Source organism: Cherax quadricarinatus, chromosome 50, assembly GCF_038502225.1.
Source record: "Cherax quadricarinatus isolate ZL_2023a chromosome 50, ASM3850222v1, whole genome shotgun sequence".
Taxonomy (NCBI): Eukaryota; Metazoa; Arthropoda; class Malacostraca; order Decapoda; family Parastacidae; genus Cherax; species Cherax quadricarinatus.
In genome coordinates this window covers 1,940,796-1,956,476 of record NC_091341.1, presented here as the reverse complement: position 1 = coordinate 1,956,476, position 15,681 = coordinate 1,940,796, and the positions used below count along the sequence as shown (strand labels likewise).

The window sequence follows — 15,681 nt, the reverse complement described above, 5'->3', positions numbered from 1 at the left end:
AATAGGTTACAGAGAACAGCGGGGCAGTGGATGGTGAAAGGGTAGAGGGCAGCAAGAGATTGAGGTAGAAAGGGCTGAGGAGAGTGCAAAAGGTATCATCAGAGTTTGTGGAGTAAATCAGTCGTCAATAAGTCAATGAGAGAGTCAGGATTAAAGGAGGGTCTATCATCAACAAGGGAAGGTAAAGAGATAGTAGAGTGGAGACGACGATGGAGGTAAATTCTGCGTGCTCGTTGATAGAGAGGGCAGTCTAACAGAGTGTGGCTAATCGATACTGGAACTTGACACTTTTCACAGAGAGGAACAGGTTGCCTCTCCATGAGATACCCACGAGTAAGTCGAGTGTGGCCAATGCGAAGGCAGGAGAGAGTAATCTCCCAGGTCAATACAGCCATTTTAAAAATGCCAATATGGAAAGATGCCCAACTGTTAATTGGGTAAGCACTAAACCCATAGGGGTCAAGCAGTACCTGGGGAATAAGAAGCAATCTAAGTTTGATCCAAGGAATTAGGAAAGTACAGTTTCTTGGATCAAGGGCCCTTTACTGGCATCAAGGCACTACCCATGAGGGGCCAAGACCTCTTATAAAACTATGTACAAACATCACTTTTCTTTATCCTTTTCCAAAGACCACATCCACTACAGTACAGTATGGCCCCGCTTTACAGCATTCCACTAATACAGACATTCCAAATTATGACAAAGTTGCTATACGGCTCCCCACACCAGATTCTAATATGGTCGCTGCGCCTCGCCCAGTTTGTTTACATTCTTCATGAGCACTGCATCTCTCCATTATGTCTGGAAACATTCCAAGATTGTGTACCTGCACCAAAATAAACTGTGCTGGCATGCAGGTACACTTTAAAATCAGTCTCTCTTATGTCTCGAGACACCACATTAATAATGATGATGATAATCACCGAGGCACATTAAATATCATATATCTTAATATACACATTTTCATTAATCCATCTATGATATTTTTTCAAAATTATATAATAAACATGATAAATACACCCCACAGAAACTAAATTAACATACATATGGGATGTAGTAGCCAGGCAACTTGTAGGAGTTATGGCAAGAATAATGTTTAATCTAGACTAACATCAGAGAAAATGTGTACACTAATATTACTGGGGGTAACTGAAAAATTATTTTTCACATGCCTTCACTCAGAGCGTTATTTCTTCTAAAAATGGTGCCACATGAGAATGGGAGTGTTGCTCTCTATTTATTCTACTGTATCAATGTGGAGACAACTAGTACACAATGTAAAGTGTTTGTATTATGGTATAATACAAAAGTATGAACCCCAATGGAAATAAGTCATTTTGTCTGGTCTGACTTTTTTGGGTTATCCTAGGTTCTCTACACCTATGCTGCTATGATCTATGCAACTATATGTGTATACCTGAATTAACTTGCTGAACCAAAACCAGATGTGTTTGCCTGCTTTGTTTACATAACTCAGTGTCTGTCCTCTCTCCTGTACACTCTCTCGTTTATTCACCTCTGACCCTACAGTAAGACTACAAATATTTTAAGGTAAGTAATGAGTGAACTGTGTATGCATTTTATTGCTCTGGGACACTTTAAATGTCGTAGTATATTATGTGTGGGTGGGGTGGTATGGTAGCCTGGCTGGTTACCATACCTGATTTCTCGCAATACTACTTATCTCACCCTACATTAAGACTATAAATATTTTGAGTAATGAGTGTACTACAGTGGACCTCCAGATTATGTAATTAATCTGTTCCAGAGAGAGTGACTTATCCCAAATCTGACTTATTCCGAATTAATTTTTTCCCATAAGAAATACAGTGGACCCCCGGTTAACGAACTTTTTTCATTCCAGTAGTATGTTCAGGTGCCAGTACTGACCGAATTTTTTCCCATAAGGAATATTGTGAAGTAGATTAGTCCATTTCAGACCCCCAAACATACACGTACAAACGCACTTACATAAATACACTTACATAATTGGTCGCATTTGGAGGTGATCGTTAAGCGGGGGTCCACTGTAATGGAAATCCAATTAATCTGTTTCAGACACCCAAAAGTATTAAAAAAAATGTTTTCTACATGAAATATACATTTACCTACACAGAAAACAATGATACATAAAGAATAAAACAATAATAATATCACACTTTCCTTTATTGAAGACATGGTGATGTATGGAAGACGGGAGGATGGAGGAGTTTACAGTTGTTTGGAAGGGAAATCCCCTTCCATAAAGCCTTCAGGTACAAAGTCTTCATCCTGGGTTACTTCCCTCCTTTGTTTTTATAATGCCACTAGGACCAGCTTGAGTCACTGGACCCTTCACTCAAAAGTGTTCCAGAGAGGTCTGTTTCTGGCGTATGTTAGGAATTGTGTTGGGAGACACTAATATCAGCTTATTTATCTAGCACAATTCATCTAATATGACATAATAAACAGTATTAACAACATAGAAACATGATATATACACCATAATGAATAAAATATGGCATAAAGAATGTCAAGAGTGGTGGTGTGTTGTTTGTTAGGTGTATAAGGGCCACTGAAAGATAAGCCTTACATGGTGGTGAAGGCGGCAGCAGAGGCGTCGGTGTTAGTAACCCCACATACCTCCAACAACAATGGAGTAGTCAGTTTCATGCTGTCCTTTTTCTATTGATTAATCGCTTAATATGCTACACTTTATCGCTGGCTGGTGCTAAAGCCTGCTGCTTTAGTATCGTACGTATTGCAGAATCGCTGAAAAAGGCACATTCTCCCCTCTCTTTCAGCCCTTGCTGTATAGTCCTGGTGGCTTAGCGCTTCTTTTTTATTATAATAATAATCTTTCAGCCCTTTACCAAAGGGTTGGCTGGCACTAGCTTTCTTTGGGCCCATGGTGGCTTATTTAGCAGTTACAAGCACTAAAAACAGTGAATACAAAATGTATCGTATGAACGTGTGGGATCGTCCACACTGGCTGTACGTAGACACGAATGATTTATACTGAGTTCAATGATGTTCACCAAGCCAATATTTTGATGCAAAAACGTTACTTATCCCGAATAATACTCATTCCGATGACTTCTTAATCCGGGGGGTCCACTGTATATGTGTATTTTACTTTTTTATTGTTTTTTAATGCCTAGTTCTATTGCTAACATAGTATATATTAGTGTAAACTTGTTATGTAGTACAGTGGAACCTTGACTAGAGAGTTTAATCCGTTCCGTGACCTAGCTTATAACTCAATTTACTCATATATCAAATTAACTTTCCTCGCTTAAATTAACCCTTTCAGGGTTGGTGCTGTACTAGTATGGCTTGCACGCCAGGGTTGGTGCTGTACTAGTACGCATAAATTCTAGTGCCTTCAAATCTAGCGAAAGCTGGTAGGCCTACATATGAAAGAATGGGTCTATGTGGTCAGTGTGCACAGTATTAAAAAAAATCCTCCAGCACACAGTGCATGAGGAAAAAAAAAACTCCAACTGTGTTTTTGCTTTAAAACAGTGACTTTACAGTGTATTTTTGTATGCTACTTATGGTTGTATTTATGGTTGTATTCTTGGTCTCATTTTATAGAATGGAAGACATATTACAGAAATTGAGATGATTTTGACTGGCTTCACAATGAAAAGTACCTTGAAATTGAGCTCAAAGTAGCAGAAATGTTCGATTTTTGCCACAGTTCAAAAGTAAACAAATCATGCCACGTGTCCAATACATGTCAACTGGTGAGTCTAATATTCTTTCACAAGTGTGATGATATTATTTATACCATTTCTACACTAATGCAGTAATCTGCATAACAGTAAATCTTCTATTTTTTTGAGAATAAAAATTCAAAGTGGAAAGCAAAAGAAATGCAAGAGAGGCCTGGGGACATGACTAATGACCGGAAATTTTTTTATTGTAGTGCCAGGAATGTCCGTCTTGTTTATTCTGGACCCTATTTGGAAATTGGCATCTTTTGAAATTTCTGTGAAACTGGCAAAATTGCCAATTTCTGACCACCTTATTGGATAGTTGAAATCGGTAAATGGGTGGTTTCTTGTACTCATTCAACAGAAATAAAAAATGGAGTTCTAGTGAAATAGTTATGATTTTTGTCGACTAGTACATTGGAATTAGCCGAAAATAGGGCTCAAAGTGGGTGAAATCACCGATGCGTAAACATCATTGAGACCGCTAACTTCGCAAGAGCATAATTCCATAAGTTTTCCATCAAATTTCATACTTTTGGTGTCATTATGATTGGGAAAAGATTCTCTGTCATTTCATTTTTTTTTTTTTTTTTTTAAATTTTCAACCCTGAGAACAAGTTTGGGAAAGAGCCTGTCAACATCAGGGTTAATTGAAAAGCCATTAATCTGTTCCTGCACTCTGGAGACAAGAAAAAAATACTTGAATATGATGCTATTATCAACTGTACGGCTTATCTATCAAAATTCCTCTAATATGACATAGTAAATAATATAATTAACACAAAAGCATGAATAAAATAGGCCACAATACGGTGGCAGAGGCAGCGGTGGAAGTGTCTGCCAGTTCCTGTCCCAATCTGACTTTAGTATCTTCCCATGCTCTTACTGTAAGAGAAAACAAAGTATTTTTGAGCTAACTGCAGTAGATCACTAATTTTTTAAGGAAAACGCTGAAACAATGTATTTATAAATAAGAAATTTTGTATAAAAACTGTCTATATGTACTTACACACTTGGAGCAGAGATGGTGGGGGAGGTTTGAGGGTGAGGGATGCTGAGGGTGGGAGATGTTGAGGGTGTGGCATATGATGTATTGCCTGGTTAAGTCCATGGAAATCGTCTTTTTCTTCTCAGCACTGTTCTTTGCACTCATTTTCTTAGGACCCATGGTTAGAAAAAAGAAATTTGGCCAAATGACTGTAAAAATGCAAACAAGCACGAGAAAACTGCTCCTACAGCGATGTAAACGTGGACTGCTTACCGGATGTTTGGGCATCAGCTGTGCCAACTAGCGGCAGCATTCTGAATTATTATTACGTACGTATTATATGTTATTATTATTAATTTAGGGAATTGAAACTTCATTATTATAATTACAGTGGACCCCCAGTTTGCGATGGCATCGGTATTCGATGAATCCGGTATTCGATACATTTTAACGCAAAAATTTTGCCTCGGTTCTCGTTAAAAAACCCGGTACACGCAATTCATCCGAGACGTGTCCATGTGTGGCCTGAACTGCCCCGTGTGTGCCAGTGTTTACAAGCCAGCCAGTGTGCTCGCATCTAAGGATACATTTGGTACATTCTATATTATCAGTGTTTTTGGTGCTTGTTTCTGCAAAATAAGTCACCATGGGCCCCAAGAAAGCTTCTAGTGCCAACCCTTCGAGAAAAAGGGTGCTAATGACTATTGAAATGAAGAAAGAGATAACTGCAAAGTACGAAAGTGGAGTGCGTGTGTTGGAGCTGGCCAGGTTGTATACAAAACCCCAATCAACAATCGCTACTATAGTGACCAGGAAAACGGAAATCAAGGAAGCTGTTGTTGCAAAAGGTGCAACTGTGATTACGAAACAGCAACTGCAAGTGTTAGATGATGTTGAGAGACTGTTATTGGTGTGGATAAATGAAAAACAGATAGCAGGAGATAGCATCTCTCAAGCGATCATTTGTGAAAAGGCTAGGCAGTTGCATGACAATTTGGTAAAGAAATTGCCTGCAACTAGTGGTGATGTGAGTGAATTTAATGCCAGCAAAGGTTGGTTTGAAAGATTTAAGAATCGTAGTGGCATACATAGTGTGATTAGTTATAGTGAGGCTGCCAGTTCGGACCAAAAAGTCCTAATGGAAGGGATTCCCCTTCTAAACAATAAGTTCGACACTCTCCCCTCCTCCCATCCCATCAATCATCACCAGATCTTCATTAAAGGTAAGTGTCATGTATTCTATTGTTAGTAGAGTACTACAAACTGTGCATGTCTTCTTCAGTTTGTGTGCATTAAACTTAATATTTCATGTGGTAAATTTTTTTTTTTCATACTTGTGTGTGTCTTGCATAGGTTAATTTGATTTCCATTATTTCTTATGGAGAAAATTGATTCGCTTTTCGATAAGCTCTCAGGAACGGATTAATATTGCAAACGGGGGGTCCACTGTATTATTAATTTAGGGAACTAGAGGACAGATCCAATTCCCTAGATCAAGAGCCCCTCATTAGCGTCAAGGAACCTTGACGCTGGTGAGGGGCTCTTGATCTAGAGAATTGGATCTGTGCTTTAGTTACCTAAATTAATAACACTAATAATAATAATTATTATAATGAACGCCGCCAACTCTGCACTGTTTACTTCGCTGTGGGAGCAGTTCTCTCATGCTTTGCTTACATATTTGACAGTCATTTGGCCAAATTTCATTTTTCTAAGCATGGGTCCTAAGAAAGTAAGTGTAAAGGACAGTGCTGAGAAGAAGAGGAGAATCATTTCCATGGAATTAAAGCATGAAATCATAGATAAACAAGTGAGTTGTCCAGGTTTTGGGTTGAGGGGGGAGTGGGGGGAGCTGGCTCGTAACTCAAATGTTGGCTTGTAACACAGAGCAAAAAATCGACCCAGGGACAGCTCGTATCTCAAAAAAACTCATATGGTGGGACACTCCCAAGTCAAGGTTCCACTGTATTTATATGCATTTATAAGTAGAAAAAAAAAGGGCGTTCCACTTTATGGTGGTGGCCTGGAACCTAACCTGCCGTATAAGTGAGGCCCTACTGTATGTTACATGTTAGTGGGTTTATTCTATGCAAATTTACTTTATGCACTAGATTAATTTAAAAGTAGATATGATTTGACCACATCACTTTTATCCCTTCAAGAACGTCATTGTTGATGAGTTCTTGATTCTGTTCAAGGGACACCTGTCATTCAAGCAATATATACCGAGCAAACATAATCGCTTTGGTATAAAACTTTTTGCTATGTGTAATTGTGAGAGTGGTCTTGTGTTGGATGTCACTGCATACACCGGGAGAAACACACTCGATGATGACAGACGGATGTTGGGCATTTCTGTTGTTGTTCACAGGATGATGGAACCATACCTTGGCAAGGGCCATACATTGTACACAGACAATTGGTATACAAGCCCTATGCTCGCTGATTTCCTATGTGTGAACAATACTGATATATGTGGAACAGTGAGAAGGAATATAAAACATATGCCAAGGTTCAGTAGAGGCAGTGTTGAAAGTGCAGTGCAAGCATTTCATGCCAATGACATCATGGTACTGACGTGGCATGACAAACGGAACGTGACAGTGCTGTCAACCATCCACAGAAAAGAGATGGTACAAAGTGAACCAGGACACCAATGAACGTATTGTCAAGCCAGCTGCTGTCATGGACTATACAAACAATATGCAACTAGTTGACAAGTGTGACATGATAGGGTTCGTTGACTGTGTGTGTAGGAGTCGCAAGTGGTATATAAAACTGTTTTTCCACCTTGTACACATTGCAGTACCCAATGCATTCAATATGTATGAAATAAAGACTGGAAAACGACAACATTTTGCAGAATCCTCCCTGAATGTTGTAAAACAGATAGCAAAAAAGTATGGTACCACACCTGTACCTGTCCCTCAACAGCAAATTGTCCCACAACCACAACCAGTGGGGGAAGTACCAGACTGAATCATCCCTAACTGTCACTACCTGGTACCAATACCAACTACCCCAAAGAAGAAGAATTGTGTGTGCTACCACCACAAAATGACCCCAACAGTGGAAGGACACACGATTCATGTGTTACTAGTGTGGAGTGGCACTCTGTATGAATCCATGCTTCATGGAGTATCATACAATCGTGGAATTCTAGAAACATAAGTGGGACATGTAAATACTTGTATATAGTTGTAGATAATATAATGTGATCCAGCCAGGTGCACAAAATCACACATCAGTGTGTACATGTGTGTTTATAACAGTATGATAATTTTGTACATAATATTGGTGTATAAACAACAATTGGCATTGAAATCAAAAGATTTACTATAAAACAATTATCATATCATAAAAACCAGGAAAATTAAAAAAATGGAAAAATGGTAAATATGTAGAATTTCTACAAGCAGCAGCACTCCATGTTGCTGTCAGGTGATCACCAAGTGGCAGCTTCATATCTCAGTAAGTACTGACCCTAATTTTTTTTAATCCTATAACACAAAAAAATGTGCTCTTTATTTTTTTCAAAATATTCGGGGCGCTAGGCGAGAGAACGTATATATACGTTTGGACCATTTAGGGATTAAGATTTGTCCTCTGCTGCCATTCTCAAATTGTCACTCAGCCTTTCTCCTCACCATAGCATATTCATTTATGGCTAAATTGCTTGCTTCTCTGTTCTCGTCATCTTCACTTTCTGTAGTTTTTCAAACTTATGCTTTCTCATTTTTGCCACTAGGGCTGAACCAAGGACTCCCTTTGTCTTGGCTGTTTCCGTATTTTCTGGACACGAAGGTACCCCATCTCATCCACTGACTTTCCTGTGTTTAGGAATTCTCTAAACCCCTTGAAGCTCCCTCTTCAAAAGTCTGGATTCTCAAGCTCTCTACCTGCCATTCCTTTTACCTTCAGTTCCACTAGTTACACTCATATGGTGAGGCACTTATATTTTATTTCACCTATATCAGATGTCCCTGCAGCAAATACTAGGTCCTAATTGAATTGTATGCAAAAAAAAAAAGGTTTGGTAATAGGCAATACTTTAAAAAAAAAAATAACTGGGTACATAAATATAGGGCACAATGACAGCAGTTTCTAATACTGTGTATTAGTAGATAAAATAGGGTGATGGGTGGACTTCTGCATGTATAATTCTTTTCAGTAATACATTGATACCAAATGTAATATGTTTGACTGGAGAATTTGTTAACTTAAAATATTAAACATTTCAAGACATTTTAGTGTACTCCATCAGTATCTGAGTTCTGCAGTTGTAAACTTTATATTCCTGAGTTTTGCTTTATGCTCATGAATGCTGATCTGTGATTGCATATGCTAATCCATCCTCTCATATTAGGTGCTAATTTTTTTAAAACTGAATTTTTCCTGCTTAGGCAAGATAAACTAAAGATTAAACATATTCACCATCATTCATTCTCTTTCGGTCTTTCCATAAGTATGTGAAAATCACTGTTCAAATGACTCACTTATCATTCAGAGTGTATGCACTATACTTCCTACCTCCAGGGCTAGTCCAGCTAAGCTTTTTGATCGTGAAGTTACTATACTTACACTCCAACAACATGTCACATCCCAAAAGATTCCTACACACCTGCCTACTGGATGCTCAAGCCCTTACCATTTAAAACTATCTCACTCTATCCTTTCTTACAGAATATTATCAGACCATCTCAACAACCCCTCCTTTGTTCTCTGGCTTATACATTTTACACTACTGTACCACAGCATTTTCTAATTTATTCACTTATTCCCTGCATAATTTTCACACTTCACAGTGATCTCAAATATGACATCTCCACTGCCTTCAACCTCCTCACTACAACATTCAAAGACCATACCTCACACCCACTTAAAAGTGTTAGCACCACTTTACCTCTTTTTGAATCAACTTTTAAGTTTTTTCTTTCTACAGACTCCTAAACTTTTTTTTCTCATATCTATTTTGTGATTTGCCTTGTCTTTCATACATCCATCCACTCCCAGATATATAAATACATTTGCTTTTTCATCCTTTTGCCTTCAATATGACATCCAATGTCTCACTGCCTAGATGTTTTCTTCCTCTTATCATCTTTCTATTTTCTAAGTGTGCTTTCAACTTCCTTTCAACACCCTTGCAAACTCCTCCACCATGCTTTGCAACTTCTCTTTCAAACTGCTTTAAAAGCACTGTCATCAGCAAAGAGCAATTATAACAGCCCCTGAGAATTTAATGTAATAGCTACAAATGATTCAGGCAAACTGGTTAGATGGGTTTTAGTTCTGAAGTGGGAAGCAAAGTACAGTACCTGCACTTTGCAGGATGGGTGGTGATGTTACAGTTTGTTGATTCAAATTATTATTACTGTTATTATTACATTCATTAACAAACATTAAACCCAAAGAGGTCATACAGTGCCAGAAGGAATTGGAGGTAACCATGTTTAATCCAAGTGAGGCTAGGTTCAATTTCTTTGATCATCAGCAACTCCCTTGCATCAAGATACCTTGCCTGAGGGGGATGGGATGCACTTCTAAAAGGACAACTAGGATAGCCAAGCTTGCTAGCTAGTACCTTCTAGTACTGTTACATTTTGCTATTTTTTTTTTTTAAATTTATTTTTATTTTTTTAATATTTACTTTTAAATACAGTGCTCCTCAAAATGCATGGGGGGATTATGTTCAGAATACCACTAACAGCAAATGATGTAATAAGTGTTGTAACAAATTTGGGCTCATATAATATTTTAGAGGTTATATCTCTTCAAATATTACTCTAAGAAAGAATATGGAGGAATGAACAAGAAGAAAGACTAACTATGGGAAACCAAGTGAGCACATTTTCAACAAAATTCTATGGTTGGTTTGCAATATATGAGCCATACATCAAGCCAAAAGACAATGAATATCATTACAAATATGAATTATCAAATTTAGTAATTGAAGACCATTAATTACAAATCACAAATAGAAATCTGTGAATTTAGTGTCACAAATTTGTAGGGAATACTGCACTGTAAATATGTATTAAGAACAATAATTTACATTTAAATTTTTTTTATAACAGCCATGGGGAAGTGGAATAAGAATCTTTCCTCCCTAAGCCATGCGTGTTGTAAAAGTCGACTAAAATGCCGGGAGCAATGGGCTAGTGACCCCTTTTCCCATATAGCTTACTAAAAAGAAAAAGAAGAAAACTGTCAAGTGGGATGTTTGAATGTACGTGGATGTTGTGCGAATGATAAGAAAGAAATGATTGTGGATGTTATGAATGACAAGAAGCTGGATGTCCTGGCATTGAGTGAAACAAAGCTGAAAGGGGTAGGAGAGTTTTGGTTGGGAGAAATAATTGGGATTAGGTCGGGGTTTCTAACAGAGTTAGAGCAAAGGAAGAAGTGGCAATAATGTTGAAGGATAAGTTATGGCAGGAAAAAAGGGAATATAAATGTATAAATTCAAGGATTATGTGGAGTAAAATAAGGGTTGGATGTGAAAAGTGGGTTATAGTAAGTGTTTATGCACCTGGAGAAGAGAAAAGTGTAGAGGAGAGAGAGAGAGATTTTGGGAAATGTTGAGCGAGTGCATGAGGAGTTTTGAACAAAGTGAGACATGAACAAAGCAGACATGATATAAGAAGGGAAGAGTATATGGAGAGTAAAAGAAAGGTGAAGAGTGTGGCGAGATAGTGCAAAAGAAGAGCAAATGATAGAGTGGGAGAGGCACTGCAAGAAATTTTGCTGAGAACAGGAAAAAATTTTGGAGATAAACAAGTTAAGAAAGCCTAGGGAACAAATGGTTTGTCAGTTAAAAACAGAGTAGGGGAGTTAGTAGATGGGGAGCTGGAGGTATTGGGTAGCTGGCGGGAACTTTCAAATGTCAATGAAGAAAGGGAGGCGGTAATTTCATGCACTGGCCAGGGGGGAGGGGTTTAACATCTCTTAGGAGTGAAGTAGAGCAGGATACGAGTGTGGGGGAGGTGCGTGAGGCATTACAGAATGAAAGGGGGTAAGGCAGCTGGAACTGATGGGATCAAGACAGAAATGTTAAAAGCAGGGAGGAATATAGTGTTGGAGTGGTTGGCATTTTTGTTTAATAAATGTATGAAAGAGGGGAAGGTACCTAGGGATTGGGAGAGAGCGTGTATAGTTCCTTTATATAAAGAGAAGGGGGAACACAAGAGATTGTAAAAATTATAGGGGAATAAGTTTACTAAGTATTCCAGGAAAAGTGTATGGTAGGGTTATTATTTTAAGAATTAAAGGTAAGACAGAGAGCAGGATTGCAGATGACCAAGGAGGCTTTAGAATTGGTAGGGGATGTGTAGAGCAAGTGTTTACACTGAACAGGATTTAGATAAAGGTAGTTAAGTTTTCATTGCATTTATAGATTTAGAAAAGGTATGATAGAGTGGATAGGGGAGCAATGTGGCAGATGTTGCAAGTGTATGGAATAGGTAGTAATTTACTAAATGCTGTAAAAAGTTTTTATGAGGATAGTGAAGCTCAGGTTAGGGTGTGTAGGAAAGGAGATTACTTCCTTGTAAATAGGTCTTAGACAGGGATGTGTAATGTCACCATGGTTGTTTAATATACAATGTATTTATAGATGGGGTTGTAAAAGAAGTAAATGCTAGGGTGTTGGGGACAGGGGTGGGATTAAATTATGGGGAATCAAATACAAAATGGGAGTTGACACAGTTACTCTTTGCTGATGATACTGTGCTTTTGGGAGATTCTAAAGGAAAATTACAAAGGTTAGTGGATGAGTTTGGGAGGGTGTGTAAAGGTAGAAAGGTGAAAGTGAATGAAGAGCAAGGTGATGAGGACATCAAATGATTTAGATAAAGAAAAATTGGATATCACATTGGAGAGAGGGAGTGTGGAAGAAGTGAATGTTTTCAGATATTTTGAAGTTGACTTGTCAGCGGATGGGTTTATGAAGGATGAGGTTAACCATAGAATTGGAGGAAAAAAGGTATGTGGTGCGTTGAGGTATCTGTGGAGACAAAAAATGTTATCCATGGAGGCAAAGAAGGGAATGTATGAAAGTATAGTGATACCAACACTTATATGGGTGTGAAGCTTTGGTTGTAAATACTGCAGCGAGGAGGCAGTGATGTCCTGTCTAAGGGCAATGTGTGGTGTAAATATTATGCAGAGAATTCGGAGTATGGAAATTAAGAGATGTGGAGTTACTAAAAGTATTAGTCAGAGGGTTGAAGAAGGGTTGTTAAGATGGGTTGGTCGTTTAGAGAGAATGGAACAAAGTAGAATGGCTTGGAGGACATAGAAATCTGTAGGGGAAGGAGGACGGGGTAGGGGTCATCCTTAAAAAGGTTGGAGGGAGGGAGTAAAGGAGGTTTTGTGGGCGATGGGCTTGGATTTCCAGCAAGTGTGTGTTAGTGTTAGATAGGAGTGAATGGAGACGAATGGTGTCTAGAACCTGACGAGCTGTTGGAGTGTGAGCAGGGTAATATTTTCTGAAGGGATTCTGGGAAACCGGTTAGCTGGACTTGAGTTCTGGAAATGGGAAGTACAATACCTGCACTTTAAAGGAGGGGTTTGAAATATTGGCAGTTTGGAGTGACTATCTAAATTGTTATATCTGGGACCCTCTACAGTGATTATGTATGAGTGATGGTGAAAGTGTTGACTGATAATGAATGTTTTTTTTATCTTTCTTTTGGGTTAGCCTGCCTTGGTCGGAGATGGCCATTGTGTTAAAAAAAAAAAAAAGGCAAAAGGGTTGACAAATACCATATCTGAATAAAGATATGCAGCCCCTCCATTTCTAAATAATTGTAAGTTCAGTATCAACAAATTCAGCCACAAGCTTCTCATAGATGGCATCTCTCACAGATACTTGTGAAGTACTGACTATTGAGATAAAAAATCTCTATAGACCTGAACATAAAGACAAAACATTACCAGTACACATCTTATCTGACTAGCCCCAATCCCCAATATAGCAGACTGAACATTATACAAAATATACATGACACTTAAACCTCAAAATATGCAGTACCTAATAATTACCATTACACTAATGCTGTAAAGAATTGGAACTTTTTTTATTCTTCTGTATAAAGTTAAATTTGTTAAATAAAACATTAAAATACAAAGAGTTTTACAAGCAATTTCTTGCTTAAAAACCTTTTTATATCAAATTTCATAATTCAAATGCTAATAAATAATAGGTTACTTATTATAGGACTAATTATATAGGATGCATATGCAAAACCATGTTGTTCTTCCCTTTCCTCAAAAATATAAGAACTATACAGGTACTTATTTTTACAGGACTTAAACTTACAATATAATTGCTAAGTTTTTTTAATTTAAATCTTTTTAATTTAATATACTGTTTGAATAAAAGCTCTAATAGTAGTGTCATGGCACTAAATGCAAAAAAAAAAAAAAAAAAAAAAAAAAAGAAAAAAAAAAAGTGATACCTGCCATGTCTACTGCAACCATTTTTTTTATTTAATTAAATTTTTGTTTAGAACTCACTGTAAGCCACTTCTCACTGTTCTCCTCGTATAGGAAACATAAGCACTTTACTTTGCATGAAGCTTAAGTCAGGCAAGTGTTCTACTACTTGCCGTACCTCTGGGCTGAGTGACTGAAGAGGGGTGTTTGACAAAAATCCTTTAGTCATTCCACTTCCTAAAATCTGCTGCACTAAAGGTGATGGTGTAGGAGGACTCTTGATGCGGTTATTACAACCTTTGTCCCCACCTTCGCTGAGAAATTCTCGTTCTATACCTGTTGAATTGAAACAAATTCTGCATCAAGCTTTTTTAGTACATTTCCTGATCTTATTAATAAGCAAATAAAGTACAATATTCTTGTTTACATTCAGATATTATTATATCCACATTAAAAATAATTTGTCAATGCCATTAAAAACTACCTAAAATAATTTGATAAACACTACCTTGTTCAACAAAATACTGTAAAAAGAATAGTATATGCCATTTATTTACTCTAATTTAGTAAATAAATATGAGATGCCTGGTTTATCTCAATTACAAACAAGTTTGAAGCATACAAGCTTTTCTTCTTATATACACCTACCATCCGACTTACGACCTGCTCGACTTATGACCACTCGACTTACGACCGTGTTTTTTATGCCAAATTTCTGGGAAATAAACAACTATTTGTGTTGTACACAGTGTTTATCTTAAACCTTACAGTATAAAATACAGTACTAACAGCATAAAAAGTAAAGTAAAACATGAAATACCAAAATAAAACAATAAAATAAAGTCATTACAAAAATGTTTTGTTGATATTCAGTAGTAAAGTTCAACTTACGACCATTTCGACTTACGACCGGTTTCTCGGAACCGAACTCGGTCATAAGTCGGATGGTAGGTGTACCACTACAGTATTTTCAGGTGTATCCACTACAGCGTGTGTATCACAGACAATGGGTTTGTGTGAGTGATCCCCTCTCTCAGTTTTACTGAAGTGTTAAATAATAAAGCTAAGTTTGATATTTTTTAAGATAATTGTTCTCATTTACCTGACAACAATTAAGTAGTTTCAAAAATTAACAAATAATAAGGTAGGAAAATGACGATGGTTACACCTTTGCAGATGAATGCAGTAGGGCAAAAAAAACAAAACACACAAGCAACAGTGTACAAAGCCAGGAAAAACAATCATGAGGCAACATTGAGAAAACAGTATTCATTGAAATCACAAAGCTTTGTCATTAAATGTATTTGTATTGTAGTGAAAATATAGCCTAAGAATTTTTTTTTGTTAAAAAAATAAGACAATAATTATACCAGCACTTTTGTCATGCTGAATGGGTGCATGTATTTATATAGGATAAGTAATTTTCTGTCTGTAAAGTAATGTATACTTGCTTTGGATTGCTAGTTGCTCTTATTTATTCCCTTTCATTTCCATGGGGAAATGTGAAAAAAAATCATTCCTATAATTGTATAAATTACTAAAAAGGAGAGGTGGAA

At 37.3% G+C, this 15,681-nt stretch overlaps 1 protein-coding gene across 4 annotated transcripts in view; it reads right to left on the bottom strand.

The window, feature by feature from the left end:
* Nucleotides 1-239: 239 nt before the first annotated feature.
* The window catches only part of Afti (aftiphilin), a 223,700-nt gene continuing 208,258 nt past the window's right edge, over nucleotides 240-15,681 (bottom strand). For 3 of the 4 annotated variants that reach the window (XM_070095388.1, XM_070095392.1, XM_070095389.1), the window contains one exon: nucleotides 240-14,461. In XM_070095388.1, the coding sequence (XP_069951489.1) occupies nucleotides 14,220-14,461 (242 nt within the window). In that variant the 3' untranslated portion in view covers nucleotides 240-14,219. The remainder of the gene's footprint in view (nucleotides 14,462-15,681) is intronic. The other variant, XM_070095390.1, reaches the window with a different exon arrangement.